We start from the raw sequence: 27,992 nt of genomic DNA on the forward strand, positions 1-27,992 counted from the left end.
GTTTTTCCCTGGTGTTGGTGTTAATGCCTTGGTGTCTTATTTTGCTCCCACATCCTGGGGACATTAACCATTTCCTATCTGGTTGTTCTGATCTGGACTGCTGTCTGGATCTTTGGATTTCTGGGATTGGTCAATAAACACACCTGGAAGTGACTTTGTCAATAATACAAGCAATAGTTTATTCTTTGATATGGCCCAGACGGTAGACTCTGATCAGCCCAGAAGGATGAGATTAGATTAGATTCCCAACAATGTGGAAACAGGCCCTTTGGCCCAACCAGTCCACACCGATCCTCTGAAGAGTAGCCCACCCAGACCCATCTCCCTCTAACCAATGCACCTAACATTATGGGAAGTTTAGCATGGCCAATTCACCACATCTGCACATCTTTGGATTGTGGGAGGAAACCCACGCAGACATGGGGAGAATGTGCAAACTCCACCCAGCCAGCCCCCCAAGGCTGGAATCGAACCTGGGACCCTGGTGCTGTGAGGCAGCAGTGCTAACCACTGGGCCACCGATGAGTACTCCTAGAGTGCCAAAAGAATCCGCCGACTTTTAGAGTTTGGATAGAACTTATGTACATTGTTTAGAGTCAGACATTGGTTGTTACTATATGATCATGCTCAATCAGATCCCGCAGGGTCCTCATGCATTTTTGACTTAGCCTAGGGCGGCACGGTGGCTCAGTGGTTAGCACTGCTGCCTCACAGCACCAGGTTCGATTCCAGCCTTGGGTGACCATCTGTGTGGAGTTTGCACATTCTCCCCGTGTCTGCGTGGATTTCCTCCGGGTGCTCCGGTTTCCTCCCAGAGTACAAAGATGTGCAGGTCAGGTGGATTGGCCATGCTAAATTGCCCATGGTGTTAGGTGCATTAGTCAGACGAAAAATGTTTCTGGATGGGTTACTGTTTGGAGGGTCAGTGTGGACTGGTTGGGCCGAGGGGCCTGTTTCCAAACTGTAGGGAATCTAATCTAATCTAATCTATCATAATTTCTTGTAGACAACTTGTACTTGGAATCGTATTTGTCCTGTCTGGCGGTTAGGATTAAACCGTTACTTCTGCGATTGATGGTTAGGTTCACATTTGCAGTTTTTTTTCACTGGATTGACATCAGTCTGTGGTTTCTTGTTTGTTCTGAGTCGTGAGTATCTGCCTGACTCAGTCCCACCGAGTTAGCCAAGCAGAAGCCATTTTGTCCTACCTCCCATGTTAAAGTGGAGATTTGAGGTGGCCCAGGGAATCCTTTGAGAACTCAGACCTGTAAAGCCTCTCTCTTGGTTTGTCCTGGAGATCATACTCTTTGGAAACCTGGAATAAAAACCTCTCATCATGAAGTCCCAAAATGCAATTCAATTCAATCCATAACAGATAAGCACTCAGTTAATTCTCTACGGGATTCAACAGCCTCAGCACTAAAATGGTCTCTCTCTCTCGTGTCCTTTTGAAATCTCAAGACAGCAAAGAATTATTTTGTGAATGCCCCCTTGCAAGGAGTAGTAAGAATCTGTGACAATGGACAAGCTCCACCCATTAATTACAAAGCTATGGATAGTACCGGGTCTTGTTTCAGGGTCAGATTCAAAGACGATCATTCATTTCACAAGGGAACGGCTGTGAATGTTATCACTTTGTGTCCTGTTCACACAGATTCACCGATGCTGAGGCAAACGTTCTTAATTGCCTTACAGCATCCTGTTATCGCTTGGTGAGCCCAGGTGTCCCTATCTTTAAGTTCTCTCCTCTTTCTGAGCCTTCCTGCCTGTTTATTTTCTAGTGCAGTAAATGTATTTAATAATTCAGCATTACATTTTAGACTGAATGTTTAAAGACAAGTTTTAAGGCTATAGACTTTATCACCCAGATGCCCACACCCTCATTCCTCCCTTTGATTGCACCACGATCACTGAAAGAGAAGGCTAGTCCAAACGAATGACCTTCAAGGTGGTCCAGCCATCAACATCCTGTAGAGCGGCACCACCATCTTCGCAGCTCATCTGGTCATATTTATCATCGCCATCGACACATGTGGGTGAGCCATCAGATCCCAAAAGGAGCATCTTCTGGGGCAAATCTATATCACTAAGGGACCTCATAAGCCTAGCAATTAAATACCAAACAATACCAATACCGACAAACAGACATAGCTAAATTGATAAACCAATTGTACCATCAGCCCGATCTGCAGTTTCCCCAATTGGTCCCTTCAGTCATTCAGTCAAGGAATGCCTGGATCTCTTCTTGTATCTTAGTAATATTGCCAGTGAGATCAGGAATGCCCATAGTGCATTTATCTTGGACAATGGTGCAGACCTCATCCTCCTGAGCAAGTATATAGTCTAAGGCATACCGATTCTGCACAGAGTAAAGACACAGGTCTGATAATCCCAGTTTACTCTGTTTCAGAGCCTCTTTAGTCTTATTTCCTCGAATGGTCAGGCCGTCAAAGAGGGAATTGCGGTTCTGTTGACTTGTCACCCCTGTCGATCCTTCCAACCCCAGGGTACTCTGGATTCCCCAGCCTATCGGGTGTCCTGTATTGCCACCCAGTCCTTTGGGGTCCTTCCAGTTGGAGGAAGGTTGGCTGAAACCGACCGCTGCATCCTCCTCAGATGGAGGTTCCATCGACTTGTCCACTGGCCAGGACAAGGTACTGTTGTGGGAACAAGGGCTCTGATAGTGACCTTATGAGGGACATCTTTGCCATCCAGGATAAGGAAATTGGTAGCTTTACCTTAGCTGAAGAAATAATAGTCTGGTTTGATTTATATTACGGAGAGTTTGTCAAAATAGGTTCCTGAATTGTTACAGCAGGGGGTCTGGTCAGGTCTACAGGAGGAAAGGGTCGACGTTTTGCAAGAGGAGTGCTGTAAAAAATGGGCCAAGTGACTCGAGCACTCGCACTGTATGGGAGACAATGGTCCTCAGAATGCTGTTCCCATTGGGCTCTCCCTTAGCTCTATTGTACATGGTCTTGGTGACAGTATCAGGTTCTGAAAAGAGAAAAGGCCTTTCAATGCACAAGGGAAGGGTTCCGTTCCAGGTCCATGTGCTGCATAAGGCCTGCTGTACCCCAGCCAGTGTTACACCAGCTGTTTGTATACACAGACCGGAGCTATTGGAAAGTGATATTTCTCTTCGCAGGGTCGGCAGTAGGATGTCTGACAAATGGAATGGAATCAGGGATTGGGGACGGGGCAAGTAAGTCATCTCCCGCTAGAGAGGAGTAACATGCTACTGCCTCTGGGGTGAAGAGCGTTCTGTGGGCCTGTATAAATAAGTTGTTTGTGGATTGAGGAGTTTCCCCTATCTGGCTTCCCTTTTCTCGAGTCGGCCTTCCTGCAAAAAGGGATGGTGTTCCTGAGTTGATCATTTTTATCCTCACTAGGTTTGCGTCTGCAGGTAAAATCAAAAAGACATGGTAACGACATGGTAACTCCCACTGATTTCTACTGTCCAGATGGACCATCTGGTTTTTCTGATGTAAGAGTCCATTGCAATAATCAATCTTCATCACGTTCCACACGTCAAAGGCGTTTGGTCCAGTGCACTGGATGAATCTTCTCAGCATGGGTGGTGGATAATCTCTGATCATTCCTGGTCGCATCCATACTTAGTAGCTTTCCCCATCAGGATGTTGTACGTGATCAGAAAGGTGAGGAGATAAGCGATCGCCCACATGTCCCTCCTCTTAGTTCAAGTATCTGTCATAAGATTAACATGAGAATAACAGCAAAATTCAAAACGCAACTGGACAGGGTCCACTCCTTTTGTTGAGATTCCAGGATTCTCTCCTCCTCTTCCCCACTTTTGATTGGTGTGGTCAATCAATTTACAATGGTGCAGTTGGACCCAAGCTGAGCACCCAACGACTGTGACCGCTGTAGGGGTGGGAAGTAAAACCTGGAAGGGGCCATCCCAACGAGGATAGAGAACTTTGCCAGTCCAGTTCTTGACAAGCACCAACGAACCAGGTGATACCCATGACGAGGCTGAAAGGGAGGGAACATCGCTGTAGGCCGCACGCTCCTGGGAGTGAAAGGCACGCATAACACTGATTATGTTCTTGCTCTAACTAATCATTGCTTCGGTCATGTGGTGGAAGTGGACTGCGAAGGGAGCCGAATCGTTCCAAGGGGTACAGAGGGGGTGACCAGAGAGACTCTCAGCTGGAGACAGTCGTGTATTGCCCACAGATATGGATCGCATCTGGAATAAGGCCACAGGGATTAGCATAACCAGGAGAGGCCAGACTCGGCCATTAATTTGGCAAGTTTAGTCTTGAGCCTGGTTAAAACATTCAACAAGTCCGGCCGACTGAGGATGAGAAGCACCATGCAGTTGCCGACAAATACAAAGCTGGGAACAGAGTTCTCCGTTAATATTACCTACAAAGTGTGGTCCATTGCCCGAGCTGATGCAGGCAGGTAGACTGAAGCGGGGAATTATTTCCTTAAACAAAATCTACACCACAGTCTCAGCAGTAGCGTTAGGAGGAAGTTAGGCTTCAATCCACTTCGAAAAGACATCAGCAATAAGCAAAACATATTGATAGCAACTCAACTCATTTCTACAACTCAATGAAGTCCAGTTGAAGTGTCTCCAAGGGACCCTTCGGCAAGGGAGATACTTGAACTAAGAGGTGGGGCATCGCCTACCCACTGAGCTGTTTGATCACGTACAACATCCTGATCGGGAAAGCCACTGACTGAGTATCGATGCGATCTGGAATGATCTGAGATTATCTTGGTGTCATCTAGTGCACCAGACCAGACGCTTTCAATGTGGGTCACTTGAGCGATGACATGAGCTGCCAGAGGAAGTGGTGGGTGCTGGTACGATGGCACGTTAAAAGGCTCCTGGACGGGCATCTGAATATGAAGGGTTCAGATCAGTCGTGATGTTTTTGCTTTTTCTGCCCCTGTAAGATCCTGAATCAGCACCTGCAGGAGAATTAGTTAGTGAGAAGCAGAGTGAGAACAGAGGGGGAGAGAGAGTTGGATAGTGCTTTCAATTTTGTGGAATAACAAAAGAATATTCCACAGAAAGTAGAATTGTTTATTCTGAATTTCTATCCTGCACTGATAGTGATGACTTTTGTAATCTCTTTTTGCAGAGTGTTTCAAAATCAACAGATGAAGGGCTTATGCCTGAAACATTGACTCTCCTGCTCCTCGGATGCTGCCTGACCTGGTGTACTTTTTCAGCGCCACATTTTTCGACTGACTGTCCAGCGTCTGCAGTCCTCACTTTGATGTCAATGTCTGACAGTCACTCAATCCATCGGGACCACAACGGTTTTTGACTGTGATTTCTGTGAGAGGGATCAATGCTTCTTGGTTCCTGTTTGAGGACGTTTTCAGCATCAGTGGGACTGGACGAGAGACCCCACTGTTGCAGCGCACTGTGCGTGGAGCCTGAAACAGTTATACCGCCTGGAAAGGGGATTTCACGGCAGGGAGGGGCTCTGCACGTGTTTGTGTGCAGCTGAAGCTGTGGCCATGGAGAAACCTGAGGAATCCCGCCCTGTGGAGGAACAGTGGAAGTGTGGCGACTGTGGGAAAGGCTTCCATGTCCCGTCTGCCCTGGAGACACATCGGCGCAGTCACACCGGGGAGAGGCCATTCCCCTGCACCGACTGCGGGAAGGCCTTCAGACATTCCTCCCACCTGCTGGCCCACAAACGGGTCCACACGGGGGAGAGGCCGTTCACCTGCTCTCAGTGTGGGAAGGGCTTCACCAGCTCCTCCAACCTGCGAAGCCACCAGTGGGTCCACACGGGGGAGAGGCCCTTCAGCTGCCCCGAGTGCAGGAAGGCCTTCAGCACATCTTCCTCCCTGCGGACCCACCAGTGGATCCACACCAGGGAGAGGCCGTTCACCTGCTCTCAGTGTGGGAAGGGCTTCAGCACATCTTCCTCCCTGCTGAGACACCAGCATGTCCACACGGAGGAGAGACCCTTCAGCTGCCCCGAGTGCGGGAAGGGCTTCACCTGCTCCTCCCACCTCCAGACCCACCAGCGGGTCCACACGGGGGAGAGACCCTTCAGCTGCCCCGAGTGCGGGAAGGGCTTCACCTGCTCCTCCCACCTCCAGACCCACCAGCGGATCCACACGGGGGAGAGGCCCTTCAGCTGCCCCGAGTGCGGGAAGCCCTTCAGCACATCTTCCTCCCTGCTGAGGCACCAGCGTGTCCACACCGGGGAGAGGCCATTCACCTGCTCTCAGTGTGGGAAGGGCTTCACCACTTCCTTCAAGCTGCAGAGCCACCAGTGGATCCACACGGGGGAGAGGCCCTTCACCTGCTCTCAGTGCGGGAAGGGCTTCAGCACATCTTCCTCCCTGCTGACCCACCAGCGTATCCACACGGGGGAGAGGCCCTTCAGCTGCCCCGAGTGCGGGAAGGCCTTCAGCAGATCTTCCTCCCTGCTGACCCACCAGCGTATCCACACCGGGGAGAGGCCGTTCACCTGCTCTCAGTGCGGGAAGGGCTTTAACTGCTCCTCCAACCTGCTGACCCACCAGCAGGTCCACACCGGGGAGAAGCCTTTCAGCTGCCCCGAGTGCGGGAAGGGCTTCAACTGCTCCTCCAACCTCCAGACCCACCAGCGGGTCCACACGGGGGAGAAGCCCTTCAGCTGCCCCGAGTGCGGGAAGGCCTTCATCAATTCCTCCAAACTCCAGACCCACCAGCGGGTCCACACCGAGGAGAAGCCCTTCAGCTGCCCCGAGTGCGGGAAGGGCTTCAACTGCTCCTCCAACCTCCAGACCCATCAGCGGATCCACACGGGGGAGAGGCCCTTCAGCTGCCCCGAGTGCGGGAAGGCCTTTACCCATTTCTCCAACCTGCTGACCCACCAGCGGATCCACACGGGGGAGAGGCCCTTCAGCTGCCCCAAGTGCGGGAAGGCCTTTACCCAGGTCTCCCACCTGCGGAAGCACCAACGAGTTCACGTGTCATCGCAGGGGGATTGAAGGAGTGACGGCCGAGTGCCATTATTAATTGGACTATCAACTCGGTTCCGGGGACTCCCGGGTTCGAATCCCGCCACGACAGATGGCAGAATTGGTATTCGGTCAGAAATGTGGAGTTCGGAATCGAACGATGAGACAGTTTCTGGGAGGGGGTGGTGCGGGGGAGAAAGCCCCCATCTGATTCCCTCTCTCCCTTGTTAGGGAAGGGAACCGCCATTGTGGGAAAGGATTCACTCAGTCGTTCCAGCTGCATCCTTTACCTGGTCTGGCCTACACGTGACTCCAGACCCACAGTAGTCTGGTTGACTCTACACTGCCCCTTCCTGGCAAATGAGCGGGGAGAAACTTACTTGGAGACAGGGTATGTGTTGAAATTGCTGAGTGAGGCAATACTTTCTCCGGGTTATGGCTGGACCAAGGATCCGATTACAAAGGGACAACTTGGTGCTGGCCAGTAGTAAAGACAGCGTGGTGAGGAGGGGAAGTGTGGTGGGGGTGGGGGGGGAGGAGGGGAGGTGTGGTGTGTGTACTTTGACCTTGAGGTGTTCAAAAAGCAGATACTTTTTCCCTGCCTTTTTTGCTGGGGGGATCTGAAGCTGTAACAAAGTTGGGTTGCAATAAAGGTTACCTGAACTTACCACCGGGCTCAGACTCTCATTGAAAGCTTTGAGCTCCAAGAGGTTTTTGTTTTAAAGCTGCTCATTTCTTTCACCCTCCTGCACTAAGTTTAGAACATAGAACAAACAACATAGAACAATACAGCGCAGAACAGGCCCTTCGGCCCTCGATGGTGCGCTGACCTGTGAAGTATTCTCGGCTCATTCCCTGACATTATCCCAAAATCATCCATGTGCTTGTCTAAGGATTGTTTAAATCTCCCTAATGTGGCTGAGTTGACTACCTTAGCAGGTAGGGCATTCCACGCCCTTCCCACTCTCTGCATAAAGAACTTGCCTCTGACATCTGTCTTAAATCTATCACCCCTCAATTTGGACAGGTTGCAGGGGGACTTGGATAAACTGCAGAATTGGGCTGAGAGGTGGCAAATGGAGTTCAATGTAGCTAAATGTGAGGTGATTCACTTTGGGAAGCTGATGTCACCATCCTCGGAAAAAGTCTTTCACTGTCTCCCCTATCTAATCCTCTGATCATCTTGTATATCTCTATCAAATCCCCCCCTTAGCCGCCTTCTTTCCAATGAGAACAGACCCAAGTCTCTCAGCCTTTCCTCATAAGACCCTCCCTCCAGACCAGGCAACAACCTGGTAAATCTCCTCTGCACCTTTTCCAATGCTTCCCACATCCTTCCTGAAATATGTGGACCAGAACTATACACAATATTCCAAGTGTGGCTGCTCCAGTGTTTTGTATAGTTGCAGCGTGATATTGCGGTTCCGGAACTCAATCCCTCTACCCAATGAAACCTTACACACCGTATGCCTTCTTAACAGCACTATCCACCTGAGTGGCAACTTTCAGGGATCTATGCACATGGACTCCAAGATCACTGCCTTCCTGTGATTCTTCCCAAAGTGAATCACCTCACATTTAGCTGCATTGAACTCCATTTGTCACCTCTCAGTCCAATTCTGCTAATCCATCCACCTATGCCTGCATCTAAGTCATTTATAAAAACGTCTCCAAGGGACCCACCAGCAAGGAAGTTCTCGTAGAGATACTTGAACTAAGAGGTGGGGGATCGCCTACCCATGGACTTGTTTCATCACGTACAACATGCTGATCGGGAAAGCCACTGACTGAGTATCGATGCGATCTGGAATGATCTGAGATTATCCTGGTGTCATCTGGTGCACCAGATCAGACGCTTTCAACATGGAGTCGCTTGAGCGATGGTGTGAGCTGCCAGAGGAAGTGGTGCGTGCTGATACGATGACAAGTTAAAAGGCTCCTGGACGGGCATCTGAATATGAAGGGTTCAGATGGGTCAGGGCCAAGTGATGGCAAATGCAACTGGAGTCATAGAGATGTACAGCACAGAAACAGACCCTTCGGTCCAACTCGTCCTTGCTGACAAGATAGCCAACCCAATTTAGTCCCAGCTGCCAGCACCCAGCCCCCATAGGGGCCAAGTGATGGCAAACGTGACTAGATTAATTTAGGCTATCTGGGCAGGTTGGGCCAAAGGGTCTGTTTCTGTGCTGTGTGACTCTAATTGTCTTCAGTGGAATCAGAAGTGTGGTTGTGAAGGCTGGTCTTTCAGAGCATGTTTTGCCCTGACTGGGAGCAGAAGAGTTTGACTGAAGTGTGTCGGTGTTAATGCCTTGACGTCTCATTTTACTCCCACCTTCCGGGGTCGATAATCATTTTGTGTCTGGATCTTCCTCAAGAATCTGTATTGCAGGTTCACCCTGAATTGATACGTTTTTTTTGCTTCCCAAAATCAGACCTGCTCACTCTCGGCAGGATCCCAGTGTTGTGAAAGATATTAACTTTCAGGTGGAGGTATCCAAAATTCAGAGAGATGTCAGTCTTGACGTTTTTGCTTTTCTGCCCCTGTAAGATCCTGAATCAGCACCTTCAGGAGAATGAGATAGAGCAGAGTGAGAACAGAGGGGGAAGAGGGTGTGGGAGTGCTTTCAATTTTGTGGAACAACTAAACAAAATGATATTCCACAGAAAGTAGAATTGCTTGTTCTGAATTTCTACCCTGCACTGATAGTGATGACTTTTGTAACCTGTTTTTAACAGTGTATTTGAAGATCTGAAGACTGAAGCTTCAAAATCAACAGATGAAGGACTTAAGCCAAAACATTGACTCTCCTGCTCCTCTGCTGCTGCCTGACCTGTTGTGCTTTTCCAGCAGCACACTTTTCGACACTGACTCTCCAGCGTCTGCAGTCCTCACTTTGACATCAATGTCTGACAGTCACTCAATCCATCGGGACCGCAACAATTTTCAACTATGATTCTGTGAGAAGGAGCAAAGTTTTGGTTCCTGTTTGAGTACATTTTCAGCATCCGTGGGACTGGATGAGAGACCCTACTTTTGAAGTGCACTGAGTGTTGAGCCTGGGAAGAGGAATTCACGGTGGGGAGGGGCTCCACACACATTTGTGTGTAACTGAAGCTTCGGCCATGGAGAAACCCAAGGAATCCAGCCCCGTGGAGAAACGATGGAAGTGTGGCGACTGCAGGAAAAGCTTCTGTGTCCCGTCTGTCCTGGAGACTCATCGGCGCAGCCACACCAGGGAGAGCCCGTTCCCCTGTCCCGTCTGCGGGAAGGGCTTCAGCACTTCCTCCACCCTGCTAACCCACCAGCGGATCCACACTGGGGAGACGCCCTGCAGCTGCCCAGTGTGCAGGAAGGCCTTCAGCGATTCCTCCACCCTGCTGAGGCACCAGCGGGTCCACATGGGGGAGACGCCCTTCAGTTGCCCCGGGTGTGGGAAGAGATTTACCCAGGCCTCCAGCCTGCTGACCCTCCCGCGGATCCACAAAGGAGAGAGGTACTTCAGCTGCCCCCTGTGCGGGAAGGGCAATTACAAAGGTGGAAATGTGTTGCTGGAAAAGCACAGCAGGTGAGACAGCATCTAGGAAGGGCTAATGCCCGAAACGTCGATTCTCCTGTTCCCTAGATGCTGCCTGACCTGCTGCGCTTTTCCAGCAACACATTTCCATCTCTGATCTCCAGCATCTGCAGACCTCACTTTCTCCCCAATTACAAAGGGACAACTTGGTGGTGACCAATAGTAAAGTAGTGAGGTGGGTTGGGGGGTGGTGGGGTAGGGTGTGCGCTTTGACCTTGAACTGTTTAAAAAGCAGCTACTTTTTCTCTGCCTTTTTGCTGAGGGGGTTTGAAGCTGTAACAAAGTTGGATCTCAATAAAAGTTACCTGAATTTACCCCCTGCTCAGACTCTCATTGAAAGCTTTGAGCGCCAAGGTTTTTGTTTTAAAACTGCTCATTTCTTTCAGCTTTCTGCACTAAGCTTCCAATGTCGCGAATCAGATGGATCAGAATGAGCAGCCAGTTTCGTTAGAAATTGTGAATTTTTCAGGAGTGCATAGTGTGTCATTTCATCGGCGTTGTAAAGTTTACTGGCAGCATTGGGAGGTGTGGGCTGTGCTCACTAGAAATTATGTGGAGGAGCCGATGGTGGACTCGCCTGGACGAAGTTAAAAATCACAACACCAGGCTATAGTCCAACAGGTTTATTTGGAAGTGAGAGCTTTTGGAGCACTGCTGCTTCATCGGGTAGCTGTGGAGCAGGATCATAAGACACAGATTTTATAGCAAAAGATCCCAGTGTCATGCAACTGATAGGATATATTGAACAAACCAAGATTGTTGTTAAGTCTTTCGCCTTTTAGAATGCGTTGCAGGTTTCAGTTCATTAATATGTAAATCCTATAACATCTTTTGATTCACATTCTCAAGATGACTTCAGTTTTTTTTTAAAAAAGTCACAACTCAGCCCAGATAAAGGTGTGAGGTTCGAGTCTGTCAATGTCCCAATTTTGAATCAGACTGGTTCTATTTCCAAAGGATGAATTTATAAAATATTACATGGATTGACTGCCTGCAGACTGTGCACTTTTTGAGCAAAATTGAATGTATCTGCAAATATAATTCTGCCAATACAAATTTGCTCAAAAAGTGATATGTGAGTTTATGCATGAGTGCACATAAGAGTGTGTTGGGGGTGTATGTGTGCGTGTCTGTGAGAGCACGTGTGTATGAGTGAGGTATGAATAAAAGCAAGGGCTTGCGTTTTGCTAAAGCAAGGACGGTCAGGACTTGTACAGTTAATGGTCGGGCCCTGTGTCATGCTGTAAGAGAGACACATGGTGGGGTTCAGGTACACAGTTCTTTCAAAGTTGCTTCGCTGCGAGACAGGGTGGTTAAGAAGGCGTTTAGCACACTTGCCTTCATTGTTGACCCCATTGAGTATAGGAGTTGGGACATCATGTTGAGGTTGTACAGGATGTTGGTGAGGCCACTTTCAGAGTACCGAGTATGGTTCTCGTGTCCCTGTAATAGGAAGAATACTATTAGAGAGGGTTCGGTAAAGATTTACCAGGATGTTGCCAGGACTGGAGGGTTTGAGTTATAATGACAGGCTGGGACTTTTTTCATTGGAGCACAGGAGGTTGGGGGGTGATATCATGAACATTGATAAAATCACGAGGAGTGGAGGTAAGGTGAATAGCAAAGGGCTCTTCCTTAGCGTTGGGGAGCTCAAGACTAGAGGGCATATTGCTTTAAAGTGACAGGAGAGAGATTTAAAAGGAACCCGAGGGGCAACGTTTTGACAGAGGATGGTTGACACATGGAATGAACTTGCTGAGCATGTGGACAATGCAGGTACGTTTACAAAGTCTAAACGACATTTGGATGGGTACATGAATAGAAAGGTTTAGAGTGAGGCTAGTTTAGTTTGGGAACCCTGGTCGCCATGGATGAATTGGACCAAAGAGTCTATTTCTATAAGACCATAAGACATAGGAGTGGAAGTAAGGCCATTCGGCCCATCGAGTCCACTCCGCCATTCAATCATGGCTGATGCGCATTTCAGCTCCACTTACCTGCGTTCTCCCCGTAGCCCTTAATTCCTCGAGACAACAAGAATCTATCAATCTCGGCCTTGAAGACATTTAGCGTCCCGGCTTCCACTGCACTCCGTGGCAATGAATTCCACAGGCCCACCACTCTCTGGCTGAAGAAATGTCTCCGCATTTCTGTTCTGAAATGACCCCCTCTAATTCTAAGGCTGTGTCCACGGGTCCTAGTCTCCACGTTTAACTGAAACAATTTCCTAGCATCCACCTTTTCCAAGCCATGTATTATTTTGTACGTCTCTATTAAGTCTCCCCTTAATCTTCTAAACTCCAACGAATACAATCCCAGTATCCTCAGCCGTTCCTCATATGTTAGACCTGTCATTCCAGGGATCATCCGTGTGAATCTCCGCTGGACACGTTCCAGTGCCAGTATGTCCTTCCTGAGGTGTGGGGACCAAAACTGGACACAGTACTCCAAATGGGGCCTAACCAGAGCTTTATAAAGTCTTAGTAGTACATCTCTGCTTTTATATTCCAACCCTCTTGAGATAAGAGACAACATTGCATTCGCTTTCTTAATCACGGACTCAACCTGCATGTTTACCTTTAGAGAATCCTCGACTAGCACTCCCAGATCCCTTTGTGCTTTGGCTTTATTAATTTTCTCACCATTTAGAAAGTAGTCTATGCTTTTATTCTTTTTGCCAAAGTGCAAGACCTCGCACTTGCTCACGTTAAATTCCATCAGCCATTTCCTGGACCACTCTCCCAACCTGTCAAGATCCTTCTGTAGCCTCCCCACTTCCTCAGTACTACCTGCCTGTCCACCTAACTTCGTATCATCGGCAAACTTCGCTAGAATGCCCCCGGTTCCCTCATCCAAATCGTTAATATGTAATGCGAACAGCTGTGGCCCCAGCACCGAACCCGGCGGGACACCGCTCGTCACCGGCTGCCATTCTGAAAAAGAACCTTTTATCCCAACTCTCTGCCTTCTGTTAGACAGCCAATCCTCAATCCATCCCAGCAGCTCACCTCGAACACCATGGGCCCTCACCTTGCTCAGCAGCCTCCCGTGTGGCACCTTATCAAAGGCCTTTTGAAAGTCTAGATAGACCACATCCACTGGGTTTCCCTGGTCTAACCTACTTGTTACCTCTTCAAAAAATTCCAACAGGTTTGTCAGGCATGACCTCCCTTTACTAAATCCATGTTGACTTGTTCTGATCAGACTCTGCTCTTCCAAGAAATTAGAAACCTCATCCTTAATGATGGATTCTAGAATTTTACCAACAACCGAGGTTAAGCTGATTGGCCTATAATTTTCCATCTTTTGCCTTGATCCTTTCTTGAACAAGGGGGTTACAACAGCCATCTTCCAATCATCCGGGACCTTTCCTGACTCCAGTGACTCTTGAAAGATCTCAACCAATGCCTCTGCTATTTCCTCAGCCACCTCTCTCAGAACTCTAGGGTGTATCCCATCGGGGCCAGGAGATTTATCAATTTTAAGACTTTTTAACTTTTCTAGCACTATCTCTTTCGTAATGGCAACCATACTCAACTCAGCCCCGTGACACCCTTTAATTTTTGGGATATTACTCTTGTCTTCCACTGTGAAGACTGACGCAAAGTACTTGTTAAGTTCTCCTGCTATTTCCTTATCTCCCATCACTAGGCTTCCTGCATCAGTTTGAAGTGGCCCAATGTCTACTTTTGCCTGTCATTTGTTTCTTATGTACTGAAAGAAACTTTTACTATTATTTCTAATATTACTGGCTAGCCTACCTTCATATTTGATCCTCTCCTTTCTTATTACACTCTTTGTTATCCTCTGTTTGCTTTTGTATCCTTCCCAATCTTCTGATTTCCCACTGTTCTTAACCACTTTATAGGATCTCTTTTTTTCTTTAATACATTTCCTGACTTCCTTTGTCAGCCAAGGTTGTCTAATCCCTCCCCGGTTAATCTTTCTTTTCTTGGGAATGAACCTCTGTACAGTGTCCTCAATTATACCTACAAACTCCTGCCATTTTTGCTCTACTGTCTTCCCGGTTAGCCTCTGCTTCCAGTCTATTTTAGTCAGTTCCTCTCTCATGCCCTCATAATTACCTTTATTCAACTGTAACACCATTGCATCCGATTTTGCCTTCTCCCTTTCAAACTCCAGACTGAACTCTATCATATTATGGTCGCTACTTCCTAAGGGTTCCCTTACTTTAAGATCTTTTATAGAGTCTGGTTCATTGCAAAGCACTAGGTCCAGAATAGCCTGCTCTCTTGTGGGCTCCATGACAAGCTGTTCCAAAAAGCCATCCTGTAAGCATTCCATGAATTCCCTTTCTTTAGATCCACTAACAACATTATTTACCCAGTCCACCTGCATATTGAAGTCTCCCATGATCAATGTAACCTTGCCTTTCTGACATGCCTTCTCTATTTCCCGGTACATGTTGCGTCCCTGGTCCTGACCACTGTTAGGAGGTCTATACACAACTCCAATTATGTTTTTTTTGCCTTTGTGGTTCCTCAATTCCACCCACACAGACTCCACATCATCCGACGCTATGTCATTCAATACCATAGATTTAATTTTGTTCTTAACTAACAAGGCAACCCCACCCCCTCTGCCCACCTCTCTGTCTTTTCGATAAATTGAAAAACCATGGAGGTTTAACTGCCAGTCCTGACCCCCCTGTAACCAAGTCTCTGTGATGCCTACTACATCATAATCATTCACTATTATCTGTGCCATTAGTTCATCGGCTTTGTATGCTACGAGCATTCAGGTAAAGTGCCTTAATGCTAACTTCTTTATCATTAGAGATGTTGGAAGTCATATGTCCTAAGTTATCCTTGCTTTTTACTGCATTCTCAGTCTGCCTCAATTTTAAATCCGCCTGGAAACATTCTATCCTGCTGCTTATCTTGCCATTTACCTCCATACTCCCTGTCGCTTTCACTTTCCCTTCCCCCCAACTCAGAAGTTTAAAGTCCTACTGACCACCCTATTTATCCTCTTCGCTAGAACATTGGTACCTGATCGGTTCAGGTGGAGACCGTCCCAACGGTACAGATCCCCCCTGTTCCAAAACTGATGCCAATGCCCCATGAAGTGGAATCCCTCTTTCCCACACCAATCCCTTAGGCACGTGTTTACTTGCCTAATTTTCTTGTCCCTATGCCAATTGGCACGTGGCTCGGGCAGTAATCCGGAGATTATGACCCTTGAGGACCTGTGCTTCAATTTCCTGCCTAGTGCTTCATAATGCCCAAACAGGTCCTCCACCCTAGTCTTTCCTATGTTGTTGGTACCAACGTGGACCACAACAACTGGATCCTCCCCCTCCCGCTCCAATATCCTTTCAAGACGGTCGGAGATGTCTCGCACCCTGGCACCGGGCAGGCAACACACCATGCGAGACTCCCGATCCGGCTTGCAAAGGATACTATCTGTCCCCCTAATTATAGAATCCCCTATAACCACTACTTGTCTATTAGCTCCCCCCCTTGAATGGCCTTCTGGACCATGGTGCCTTGGTCAGTTGGCTCATCCTGTCCAGAGCCCTTTTGCTCATCCGAACAGGGAGCAAAAATCTCGTACCTGTTGGACAAGGTCAAGGGCTGAGGCTCCTCCACTCCTGAACTCCGGTTCCCCCTACCTGCCTCACTTACAGTCACACTCTTTTGTGCCTCTTTTATGCTGTCTTCCTCTCTGAACCAGAAGTGATCTTATTGAAACCAGTAGAATTCTGAAAGGGGCTTGACAGGATAGATGCCAATAAAATGCTCCTTTGTGGTGGGAGTCATAGAATCCCAACAATGCGGAAACAGGCCATTCAGCCCTTCTATTCCACACTGGCCCTCTGAACAGCATCCCACCCCCTTATTCAGTATTTCCCATGGTCAATCCACCCTAAGTTTCACATCCCTGGTCACTATGGGTACTTTAGCACAGCCGATCCACCCGAACCTCTACACCCTAATCTGTAAATTACCTTCTCAAAAATGCAATTTAAATGTAGAAAAATGTGAGTCTGACTCAACATTCAGGCGCAGACAGAATTCACACATTGTTAGAAAAGCTCTGCATTTGAATGACATTCTTGAGAAGGTAACAAAAAACAAGTTCTGGGATTAACAAACCAAAGAGCAGAAACCTATTCTAAAAGATGAAGGATTTCATCTAAAATTGTTTGATGTGTCACATTTCCATGACGCTAGACTCCTTTGGATATAAATTGTGATCATGATCTCATTCTCCACAACTACCTGATGAAGGAGCGGCGCTCCAAAAGCTAGTGCTTCCAAACAAACCTGCTGGATTATAACCTGGTGTTGTGTGATGTTTACTTTGTCCGTGGGAAACACATGAGTTGTGGGAGTGGTAACAGTTCTTATTTTGTGATCTATTCCAAGTGAAATTTCTCCTCTGCACAGGCACAGTTTGTTTTTGTGCTTTGTGCGAGATCAGGCTAGCAGCTTTTAAATCCTTATGTGAAGCAACAGAAGTAAACTGTTGATCAGCAATTGTATTCTGAGAGTGGTACTTCCAGCTCTGGTAATCCTGTTGCATCAACAGAGAGAGGGTGAGGATGTCACATCTCGAGCAGACAGAAAAGTTATTTCGCTTGTTGAGTCGGTTCCTCACTCAGATGAGACCGGATACTGCTTTTAATGGATCATAATTAAATGCTACAATGAAACACCTTAAATTCAAGGAATTTTGAAAGGGCAAACGAACAGTAACTTTGAACAGAGATGTTCTTCCATTTCTAACCTTGGTTGAGCCATGTGAAGCATTTTTACTGATAGCTCCATAATCACGTTCCTGCTGGATATTTTTCAGGGCAAACAATTTCTGGTGGGAAATTTCTGCATCCTGGGAAGGCGGGGAAATGAGAAAAAAAGCTGTTAAAAGCATTTGAACTGTGGGCCCATGAGCTCTCGTGGGAGCAGTACATTTGCCAAAAACATTTCGGAAGAATTCTGTGTAACTGTTGGACCGAAAATAGTTTCCCCACTGAACGTTAAACAGGTATTGAGAACGTTGCTCATTATAGATTGTGTTCCTGAGGACCGGAGGAGGATTGAATTTGCCAACGTGAACCACACTTTGCAGAGAGAGGAATTTTCTCTGGATGGAATAGGTTAATGGAAGTCAACAATTGTCAGATTATTTCGTGAAAATAACAGCTGGTATGGGGATCCCAGAAGAGGGGAGTCTGTAATGAGCACACAGAAACAAACCCTTCAGTCCAGGCCAACCAGATATCCTAAATTAATCTAGTGACCCATTTGCCAGCATTTGGCCCATATCCCTCTGAATTTTTACCATTCATGTCCCCATCCAGATGCATTTTCTTCTTTGGAGAATACTTGGGTGAGAGCCAAGATATGCAATATCTCAATGTATAATAATGAAGCAGCTCATTTATTCTGAAATTATTTCAATTAGTTGGTCAATTGACAAATAATAGCTGCATAACTGTTGTCAATATTGATACTCAGGAAAGCTATTTTGTTTAGTAATATTTCCTTTGTAAAGATCTTATCCAAATTATAAAATGAATGTATTTTCATATGAAATAAAATTTGCAGTGTTTTATTAAATGGTTGAAAGTAACTTTGCACTTAATTGCTCCATTTGGGATTAAACATTGTCACCACTGATGATATTACCAAGCCAGGTAATGAAACGTCTCGATATCAAACCTACACCCTAAACATTCTACTTTGCTGAAAGACTGCACAATCTGCAGGCAGTCAATACATGTAATATATTGTCAATTCCACTTTCAAAATAGATAATGAGCCCACTACTTTTTGGATGTGAGCATAAGTGGTGTAGTAAGTAAGTTTGCTGATGACACCAAAATTGGAGGTGTAGTGGACAGCGAAGGAGGTTACCTCAGATTACAATGGGATCTTGATCAGATGGGCCAATGGACTGAGAAGTGGCAAATGGAGTTTAATTTAGATAAATGCGAGGTGCTGCATTTTGGGAAAGCAAATCTTAGCAGGACTTATACACTTAATGGTAAGGTCCTAGGGGGTGTTGCTGAACAAAGAGACCTTGGAGTGCAAGTTCACAGCTCCTTGAAAGTGGAGTCGCAGGTTGATAGGATAGTGAAGATGGTGTTTTGTATGCTTTCCTTTATTTGGTCAGAATATTGAGTACAGGAGTTGGGAGGTCATGTTACTGCTGTACAGTTGGAATATTGTGTGCAATTCTGGTTTCCTTCCTATCAGAAAGATGTTATGAAACTTAAGGGTTCAGAAAAGATTTACAAGGATGTTGCCAAGACTGGAAGATTTGAGCTATAGGGAGAGACAGAACAGACTGGGGCTGTTTTCCCTGGAGCGTCAGAGGCTGAGGGGTGACCTTATAGAAGGTTATGAAATCATGAGGGGCATGGATAGGATAGATAGACAAAGTCTTTTCCCTGAGGTGGGAGAGTCCAGAAATAGAGGGCATAGGTTTACAGTCAGAGGGGAAAGATATGAAAGAGACCTAAGAGGCAACCTTTTCATTTAGAGGGTGGTACGTGTATGAAATGAGCTGCCAGAGGAAGTGGTGGAGGCTGGTACAATTACAACACTTGAAAAGCAACTGGAGGGATATGGGCCCCGTGCTGGCAGGCGGGACGAGATTGGGTTGGGATATCATGCACAGGGATGTGCAGGTTAGGTGCATTAGTCACGGGTAAATGTTGAGCAATAGGGGTAGGGGAATTGCCTGGGTGGGTTACCCTTCGGAGGATCAGTGTGTAGTCTTTGGGCCGAGTGGCCTGCTCCCACACTGTTTGGAGTCTCTGAAGGGGAAGGGATTTTTGTAAACTGTGCAAGGCAATGCAGGCGTAGTGCGGGGGCCTGCTGTTGGCCTTGCTCCACCCCTTGCTCCTCCCCCTGTTGTTGAGCTGTCTAACAAACATCTACTCTTTCTCTGCCTTTTTGCTGGGGGCAACTGAAGCTGTAACAATGTTGGGACACAATAAAGGTTACCTGAACATTCTGCCGGACTCAGACTCTCATTGAAAGCTTAGAGCTCCAAGCGGTTTTTGTTTTAAAGCTGCTTATTTCTTGCAGCCTCCTGCATTAAGTTTCCAATGTTGTATATCAGATGGAGCAGTGACTGAGTAGCTGGTTTCGTTAGAAGTTTACATTTTTCGGGAGTGCAGGCACTGCATTGTTTCAACGGCAGTTTACTGGCAGCACTGGGAAGTGTGGGCTCTGTTCATTAGAAAGGAGGTGGAGGTGCTGCTGTTGGACGAGGTGGGACACGGTTTAAAAATCACAACACCGGGTTATAGTCCAACAGGTTTATTTGGAAGCACTAGCTTTCGGAACGCTGCTCCTTCATCGGATAACTGTGGAGCAGGATCATAAGACACAGAGTTAAGAGCAAAAGGTCACAGTGTCATGCAACTGATATGATATATTGACAAATGTAGATTGCTGTTAAGTCTTTCATCTTTTAGAATGGGTACATCGCAGTACTACTATTCAGTCATATCCTCAAAATCACAAGGGTTTTTTTTAAACTGGTGACATCTCAGCCCAGACAATGTATGTCAGTACCAGTAAATCAGACTGGTACTATTTCCAAACTAGGAATGTATAAAACATTACATGGATTGACTACCTGCATGTTGTGCGCTTTTTGTGCAAAGTTGAATATATCTGTAAATATAATTCTGCAAATGCACTCCATCGTTATGTGTGGGTGTGCGCGCACGCGCGAGAGAGAATGTGTGCACATGCTTTGTCAAGGGAGTGTGATGGAGGAGAAGCCTGTAAGAGGGTGTGTCTACATCTGAGAGAGAGTGTGTGTATGAGAGGGGTACAGATAAAAGTGAGGGATTGCATTTTCCTAAAGGGCAGGACTTTTATAGAGGGATATGGGGGGGGGTTCAGGTACATACTTCATTGAAAGTTGCATCACTGGTTGGAAGGGTGCTTCAGAAGGCATTCAGCACACTTACCTTATTTGTCCACACCATTGAATAAAGGAGTTGGGACATCATTTAGAAGTTGTACAGGATGTTGGTGAAGCCACTTGTAGAGTACTGAGAACATTTCTGGTGGCCCTGTAATAGGAAGAATACTATTACAGAGGGTTCAGTAAAGATTCACCAGGATATTACCAAGTCTGGAGGGTTTGAGTTATAAGGAGAGGCTGTGAATCTCTTCACTGGAGCACAGGAGGTTGAGGGGTGACCTCATTGAGATTGATATAATCATGAGGGTTCTAGGTAACATGAACATCAAAAATAGCGAGGAGCCTGCGCGGTGATGTCAAGTGACTGGGAGGGGGGGGTAGAAATTGTGGCAGTTGGACACTTTAAATCCATCAGGAACAGCATCTCTATACAGCATACTGTGCATGTCAGGTGAGATGCCAGAAGACTAGAAGTTGGCTAACATTGGGTCACTGTTTAAGAAGGGTGGTAAGGACAAGCCAGGGAACTATAGACCAGTGAGGCTGATGTCAGTGGTGGGCACATTGTTGGAGAGAATCCTGAGGGAGAGGATGTACATGTATTTGAAAAGACAAGGACTGATTCGGGATAGTCAACATGGTTTTGTGTGGGAAATCATGTCTCACAAACTTGATTGAGTTTTTTGAGGAAGTTACAAAGAGGATTGAGGAAGGCAGAGCAGTAATGTGATGTATATGGACTTCAGTAAGGCGTTTGACAAGGTTCCCCGTGGGAAACTGATTAGCAAGGTGAGATCTCAAGGAATTCAGAGGGAACTAGCCATTTGGATACAGAACTGGCTCAAAGGTAGAAGACAGAGGGTGGTGGGGGAGGGTTGTTTTTCAGACTGGAGGCCTGCGACCAGTGGAGTGCCACAAGGATCGGTGCTCGGTCCTCTACTTTTTGTCACTTATATAAATAATTTGGATGCGAGCATAAGAGGTACAGTTTGAGGGAGAGGCTGAACAGGCTGGGGCTGTTTTCCCTGGAGTGTCAGAGGCTGAGTGGTGACCTTATAAAGGTTTAAAAAATTATGATGGGCATGGACAAGCTAAATAGACAAAGTTTTTTCCCTTGGGTTGGGGAGTCCAGAACGAGAGGGCATAGATTTCGGGTGAGAGGGGAAAAATGTAAAAGAAACCTACGGGGCAATTTTTTCACACAGAGCGTAGTACGTGTCTGCAATGAGCTGCCAGAGGGAATGGTAGAGGCCGGTACAAATGCAACAATTAAGAGGCATTTGAATGGGGAAATGAATGGGAAAGGTTTGGAAGGATGTGGGCCAGGTGTTGAGGAGCAGGACTAGATTGGGTTGGGATATCTGGTCGGCATGGACGGGTTGGACCGAAGGGTCTGTTTCCATGCTGTACACTTCTGACTCTATGCTGGTTCAGCAAAAGCCGCGCATGCTCTGTCTGCAGAAACAGTGCAAACCCTTCTTCAAATGGACCAATGAGAAGCCAGACAAGGAGCCTGGACCTCCTGCCAATCAGAGCTCCCCAATTGTCTGAATGCGGAAGATGGACCATCAGGTTCTGAAGCTGCTACTCCTCTCCAAATGAAGATTGAACTTCACCTCAGACTGCAACGTCCTTCCTCTCTCCACCACCTGAGAGTACGGCACTGTCTTTACCATTTCATTTTTTCATTCTGGGGTTAAATTGCTGACTTGCAGCAACTGAAAAGAAGGCGAGTGAATCTCGGGAGGGGACAGAGTCGGGAAATGTTGGTCCAGGTCGGTGTCTCAATTGGCAAACGCACGGCAAATGCAGGCCCACAATGTGAAGAATTCGCCTCGGTTATGAAAAAATAACTGCTGAAAGGAGGTACGTTGTTAAAATGGTGACATATTGGGATGTGGAGAAAGTGAGGACTGCAGATCCTGGAGATGAGAGTCGAATAGTGTGGCACTGGAAAAGCACAGGAGGTCAGACAGCATCCGAGGAGTAGGAGAATCGACGTTTCAGGCACAAGCCCATCCTCAGGAATGATGTGTGGATGTAAAAAGTGGCCTCAGCGTCCTTCCACACCAGTCACTGCCAGTTGTCAGACGGATGCAGCAAGCAATCAGCAAGGCAAGAGGTATATTAGCAAGAGGAATTGATTTCAGAGGTCGGGATGTCTTCCTGCAGTTAGGGAGTCATTGAATATATTCAAGGCTGAGTTCATCTGATTTTAGAACAACCATGAAGTGGATGTTTATGGGGAAAGGCAAGGAAAATGGTTTCAAGACCAGCACAGAACAGTTACAGAGTCATACAGCACAGAAACAGACCCTTCAGCCCAACTAGTCCATGCTGACTATATTCACAAACTAAACTAGTCCCACCTGCCTGTGTTTGCCCCATATCCCCCTGAACCTTTCCTATTCATGTACTTATCCAAATGTCTTTTAAACGTTGTTACTCAACCTGCATCCACCATTTCCTCTGGACATTCATTCCACAAAAACCACTGTTTAAAAAAAAGGTGCTCCTCATGTGTTTTTTAAATCTTTCTCCTCTCACCTTAATTTGCTCCCGAATCTTGAAACGACACATGCCGTTCACCTTATCTTTGCCCCTCAGTTTTGTAAACCTCTATGAAGAGAACAAAGAACCTTACAGCACGGGAACAGGCCCTTCAGCCCTCAAAGGCTATGCTGATCGAGATACTCTGTCTAAACCTGCCGCCTATTTTCAAAGGATCTGTATCCCTCTGCTCCTTGCCCATTCATGTATCTGTCCAGCTACATCTTAAATAACGCTATCGATCCCAACCCTACTACCTCCGCTGGCGATGCATTCGAGACACCCACCACCCTCAGTGTAAAGAACTTTCCATGTACATCTCCCTCAAACCTTTCTCCTCTCACTTTGAACTCGTGACCCTGAGTAATTAAGTCTTCCCCTCTGGGAAAATAATTCTTACTATCCACCCCTGTTTACACCCCTCATGGTTTTTCAGCCTCAATCAGGACCCCCACCCTCCACCTCCTTATTTCCAATGAAAATAATCCTAATCTACTCAACCTCTCCTCATAGCTTGCGCTCTCCATAACAGGAAACATCCTGGTGAACACCTCTGCACTCTCTCCAAACGTATCCACATCCTTTTGGAAATCTGGCGATCCGGAATTGTACGCAGTATTCCCAAATGCACCAAACCAAAATCTTATATAACTTTAACATGACCTGCCAGCTCTTTTACTCAATCCGTCTGATGATGGAACGCGTGTCGTAAGCTGCCTTGACCACTCTACTGACAGTCATTGCCATCTTCAGAGAACTATAGACCCGAACACCCAGATCTCTCTGTACATCAATTTTCCCCAGGACCTTTCCATTTACTGTATAGCTCGCTCTTGAATTGCATCTTCCAAAATGCATCACCTTGCATTTGTCTGGATTGAACTCCATCTGCCATTTCTCCTCCCAACTCTCCGATCTATATTCTGCTGTATTGTCTGACAGTCCCCTTCACTATCTGATATTCCATCAATCTGAATGCCCATCTGCAAACTTGCTAATGAGGCACCCGATACCTTCACCTTTCAACCTCCTGTGCTCCAGTGAAAAAAGTCCCAGCCTACCCACCAATAGGTGTGAATTCTGTCTGGGTCCCAATGTTGAGTCAGCCTGACATTTTTGATATAAAAGCTCTGCATTTAAATTACGTTCTTGAGAAAGTTACTGAAAACAGGTTCTGGGATTAACATACCAAAGAACAGAAACAGTTAAGCAGTTAGATAACACGTTCGAGTGGGAAGTGTGTATAACATGATCTCACAACTCCTATACTCAATGCTATGAGCAAAGAAGGAAAGCAAACCAAACGCTGCCTTCACTACTCTATCCACCTGAGACTCCAGCACTCCAAGGTCTCTTTATTCTGCAACACTCCCCTTAACTGTGTCAGTCCTGCCTGGATTGCTTGACCAAAATGCAAACTCTGATTTCTCTAAATTAAACTCCAACTGACACTCCTCGACTCATCAACCGATCCCATAAATTCTAATTTATAGTGAACTCTTTCCTCTCTTATTCCTTGGAAGCTGCAAATCTCCATCCCACAATCAGTCCCTCAATTTTCACTAGTTGGACTGAAGGGGCTGTTTCTGTGCTGCATGGCTCTGTAACTCGGTTCTATACTAGTCTTAAAACCATTTTCTTGCCTTCCCCATAAACATTCACATAAAAAACAGATGAACTCAGCCTTGAATCTATTCAATGACCCCCTAACTGCAGGAAGACATCCTCACTTCTGAACTTAATTCCTCTTGCTAATACACCACTTGCCTTGCTCATTGCCTGCTGCACCTGTCTGACAACTGGCACAGAAGGACACTGATGCCCCTCTGAACATCCACGCATCATTCCTGATGAAGGGCTCGTGCCCAAAACTTCGACTGTCCTACTGATCGGATGCTGCTTGACCTGATGTGCTTTGCCGATTGTGGTCTTCTCCACATCGGGGAAACCGAGCGTAAACTTGGGGAACGGTTTGCTGAGCATCACAGCAGGGGTCCGCAGAGGCTGAGCGGACTTCCCAGTCTCCACCCATTTTAAAGCCCTTTCCCACTCCCCTTCTGACATGACTATTTTTGGCTTCCTCCATTACCACAACAAACCAAACCACTAATTGGAGGAACAAAACCTCATCTTCTGTCTGAGCAGTCAACAGCCCGGAAGACACAACATTGAGTTCTCCAATTTCAAATAATCTCCCATCCCATCCCCCAACACACTTCCCAACCCCTTCCACTCTTCCCTTCCAACTAGATTCCTTCCTCCCATTCACCAACCAGGTCGTACCAGGTTATGGGGATAAGGCAGGAACAGAATACTGATTGAGGATGATCAGCCATTATCACAATGAATGGTGGTGCTGGTTCAAAGGGCAGAATAGCCTTCTCCTGCACCTATTGTCTATTGTACCCTCTACCTGTCTCCACCTTTCCCCACTTCAATACCCTGACCACAGCACACCCTTGTTCCACAGTTCTCCCTCTCCCCACCCCCAGACTTGAACAAGGGTACACCAGATCCCTCGACTTCTCCACCTTCTGATACTGCCCAGCTTGCTGCGTTCTTTCAGTCTCCTGCCTGTCTATTTTGCCAATTGAGAACAAAGGCGTGGACTAACTTTTCCAGACTCTGTCCCCTCACCTGGATTCACTCCCATTTCTTTCAGTTCCTCCAAGTCAACAACTGAACCTCAGAATGAAACGTAAATGGAAATGGGGGTGAGAAAAGAGAGTGCCGTACTCTCAGATGTTGGACAGAGGAAAGAAATTGCAGTCTGAGGTGAACCTCAATCTTCATTCAGAGAGAGGAGGAGCAGGAGCTTCAGAACCTCATGGTCCAACTTCCACATTCACCAATAGGGAAGCTCCGAATGGCAGGAGGACAATTCTCCCTCCGGTCCTCCAGTGCTCCTTATTTGTCCATCTAATGTAGGTCTCGTCCCTTTTCTGCCGACAGCGAGGAACATGCTCAATGTTTTGGTGACACCAGCAAACGTGTGCCCTGCTTGTTGACACTGAGGAGTGTACACAATATACACTGTAGCAATGCTGGTGTCATTAACAGATTTTAAGTGTCCAAATTCCTATGGGAGAACAAAAAGGGTACAGCCATAATTTTTTTTCCATGTGGCTCAATATTTGATTGCTTTTGCATTTGTCTGGCTGCTCAATGTTTAAGTATTTTCCTCAGTGTTGGGGTGAGATTCACAACTAGAGGGCATAGGTTTAGGGTGAGACCACAAAGGTACCTGAGGGGCAACGTTTCCATGCAGAGGGTGGTGCATCTATGGAATGAGCTGCCAGAGGAAGTAGTGGAAGCCAGTATAATTACAGCATTTGAAAGGTATCTGGCTGGGTATCTGAATAGGAAGGGTTTAGAGGGATATGTGTCAAGTGCTGGCAAAAGGGACTAGATTAATTTAGGATAGCGGGTTGGCACGGACAGGTTGGACCTAATGGGTGTATTTCCGTGCTGTACATCTCTATGACTCTAAATAATAAAAAGTCGACTTTTCTAAATAACAAACTATATCCATGTTAACAAGGCTTAGTGCACCACATGCTTTACTAATCAATCATTCTCAACAGGTCCTGCCCCTTCAATGACTGAGGAACATATACATGCTGGTGCATAGTATCCTTCACTAGTATTTATACACTACCCTCAGCAATTGCACAAGTAACAGCAAAGGGCAAACGGCACAAGGATTAAACCAAACAGTGAGGGGCAAACAGCACAAGGATTAAAACACAGTGAGGGGCAAACAGCACAAGGATTAAAACACACAGTGAGGGGCAAACGGCACAAGGATTAAAACACAGTGAGGGGCAAACGGCACAAGGATTAAAACACAGTGAGGGGCAAACGGCACAAGGATTAAACACACTGAGGGGTAAACAGCACAAGGATTAAACACACAGTGAGGGGCAAACAGCACAAGGATTAAACACACAGTGAGGGGTAAACAGCACAAGGATTAAACACAGTGAGGGACAAACAGCACAAGGATTAAACACAGTGAGGGGCAAACAGCACAAGGATTAAACACAGTGAGGGGCAAACAGCACAAGGATTAAACACACAGTGAGGGGTAAACAGCACAAGGATTAAACACACAGTGAGGGGGAAACAGCACAAGGATTAAACACACAGTGAGGGGCAAACAGCACAAGGATTAAACACACAGTGAGGGGGAAAACAGCACAAGGATTAAACACACAGTGAGGGGGTAAACAGCACAAGGATTAAACACACAGTGAGGGGGAAAACAGCACAAGGATTAAACACACAGTGAGGGGGGAAACAGCACAAGGATTAAACACACAGTGAGGGGTAAACAGCACAAGGATTAAACACACAGTGAGGGGGAAAACAGCACAAGGATTAAACACACAGTGAGGGGGGAAACAGCACAAGGATTAAACACACAGTGAGGGGTAAACAGCACAAGGATTAAACACACAGTGAGGGGCAAACAGCACAAGCGCCAGTAAAAGCCGATGGAAAGTGAGTGTAAAATGTCACTATGACAGGACAGGCCCCACATTCCTTCCCCTCCGTCCCCCCCACAACCTGCCTCACCTTTCACGTCCCGGGCCCAGTACCTTCCAGGTGGCCCCATAGTTGACACAGGGGCCGCCCCACGACCAGTAGAACTCCACCACCCCGGCGGCCGACGAGTTCCCAAGCAGGCCCTTAACCCCATCCGCCTCCAGAATGCTCACCGGCTCCTGGCTGCTGTACAGCCGGCCGGTGTGGCCGTGACACAGCAGCTGCGCCAGGAAGGCGGCGGCGGCCAGTGACGGGTGTCTGCCCCGGGCCGCGCGGCGCCATTTTCCTAACGGCCGCCCTCCCGCCGCTTCCTCGCTCGAGCGACTTCTCCTCCCAACCGCCTTCGGCCCCGCGAGACGTCTGCACGGGGGGATGGGCGGGGGCTGCACGGGGGGATGGGCGGGGCCGGACCAGGCCGGGCCGGGGGATGGGCGGGGCCAGGCCGGGCCGGGG

General features: G+C 47.2%; 1 protein-coding gene and 2 long non-coding RNA genes across 9 annotated transcripts in view; 2 read left to right on the forward strand and 1 right to left on the reverse strand.

Annotated features, from left to right (window-relative positions):
- The window catches only part of LOC148144961 (uncharacterized), a 78,449-nt gene that overhangs the window by 29,746 nt on the left and 20,711 nt on the right, over window positions 1-27,992 (forward strand). The gene's annotated exons all lie outside the window — the stretch shown is intronic.
- LOC148144962 (uncharacterized) overlaps window positions 1-27,992 on the forward strand; it is a 78,343-nt gene that overhangs the window by 29,640 nt on the left and 20,711 nt on the right. For 4 of the 6 annotated variants that reach the window (XM_087975538.1, XM_087975540.1, XM_087975539.1 and 1 more), the window contains exon 2: window positions 5,121-7,045. The exons of 1 other annotated variant lie outside the window; for it this stretch is intronic. In XM_087975538.1, the coding sequence (XP_087831664.1) occupies window positions 5,506-6,978 (1,473 nt within the window). In that variant the 5' untranslated portion in view covers window positions 5,121-5,505 and the 3' untranslated portion in view covers window positions 6,979-7,045. Of the gene's footprint in view, window positions 1-5,120; window positions 7,046-9,687; window positions 11,100-27,992 lie in introns of those variants that run through there. One more of the 6 variants, XR_015751690.1, reaches the window with a different exon arrangement.
- LOC148144963 (uncharacterized) lies at window positions 11-27,891 on the reverse strand. Of its 2 annotated transcripts, XR_015751717.1 has the most exons (4): window positions 27,570-27,891; window positions 20,485-20,589; window positions 11,865-11,969; window positions 11-1,315 (listed from the first exon to the last, which is right to left on the reverse strand). It is a non-coding gene; the product is annotated as an uncharacterized LOC148144963 (long non-coding RNA). The 2 variants fall into 2 exon arrangements; XR_015751716.1 differs by lacking the exon at window positions 11-1,315 and having other exon boundaries at window positions 11,135-11,969.

Source organism: Chiloscyllium plagiosum, unplaced genomic scaffold (assembly GCF_037043375.1).
Source record: "Chiloscyllium plagiosum isolate Xiang-an unplaced genomic scaffold, Cpla_swu_hap1 HiC_scaffold_27, whole genome shotgun sequence".
Taxonomy (NCBI): domain Eukaryota; kingdom Metazoa; phylum Chordata; class Chondrichthyes; order Orectolobiformes; family Hemiscylliidae; genus Chiloscyllium; species Chiloscyllium plagiosum.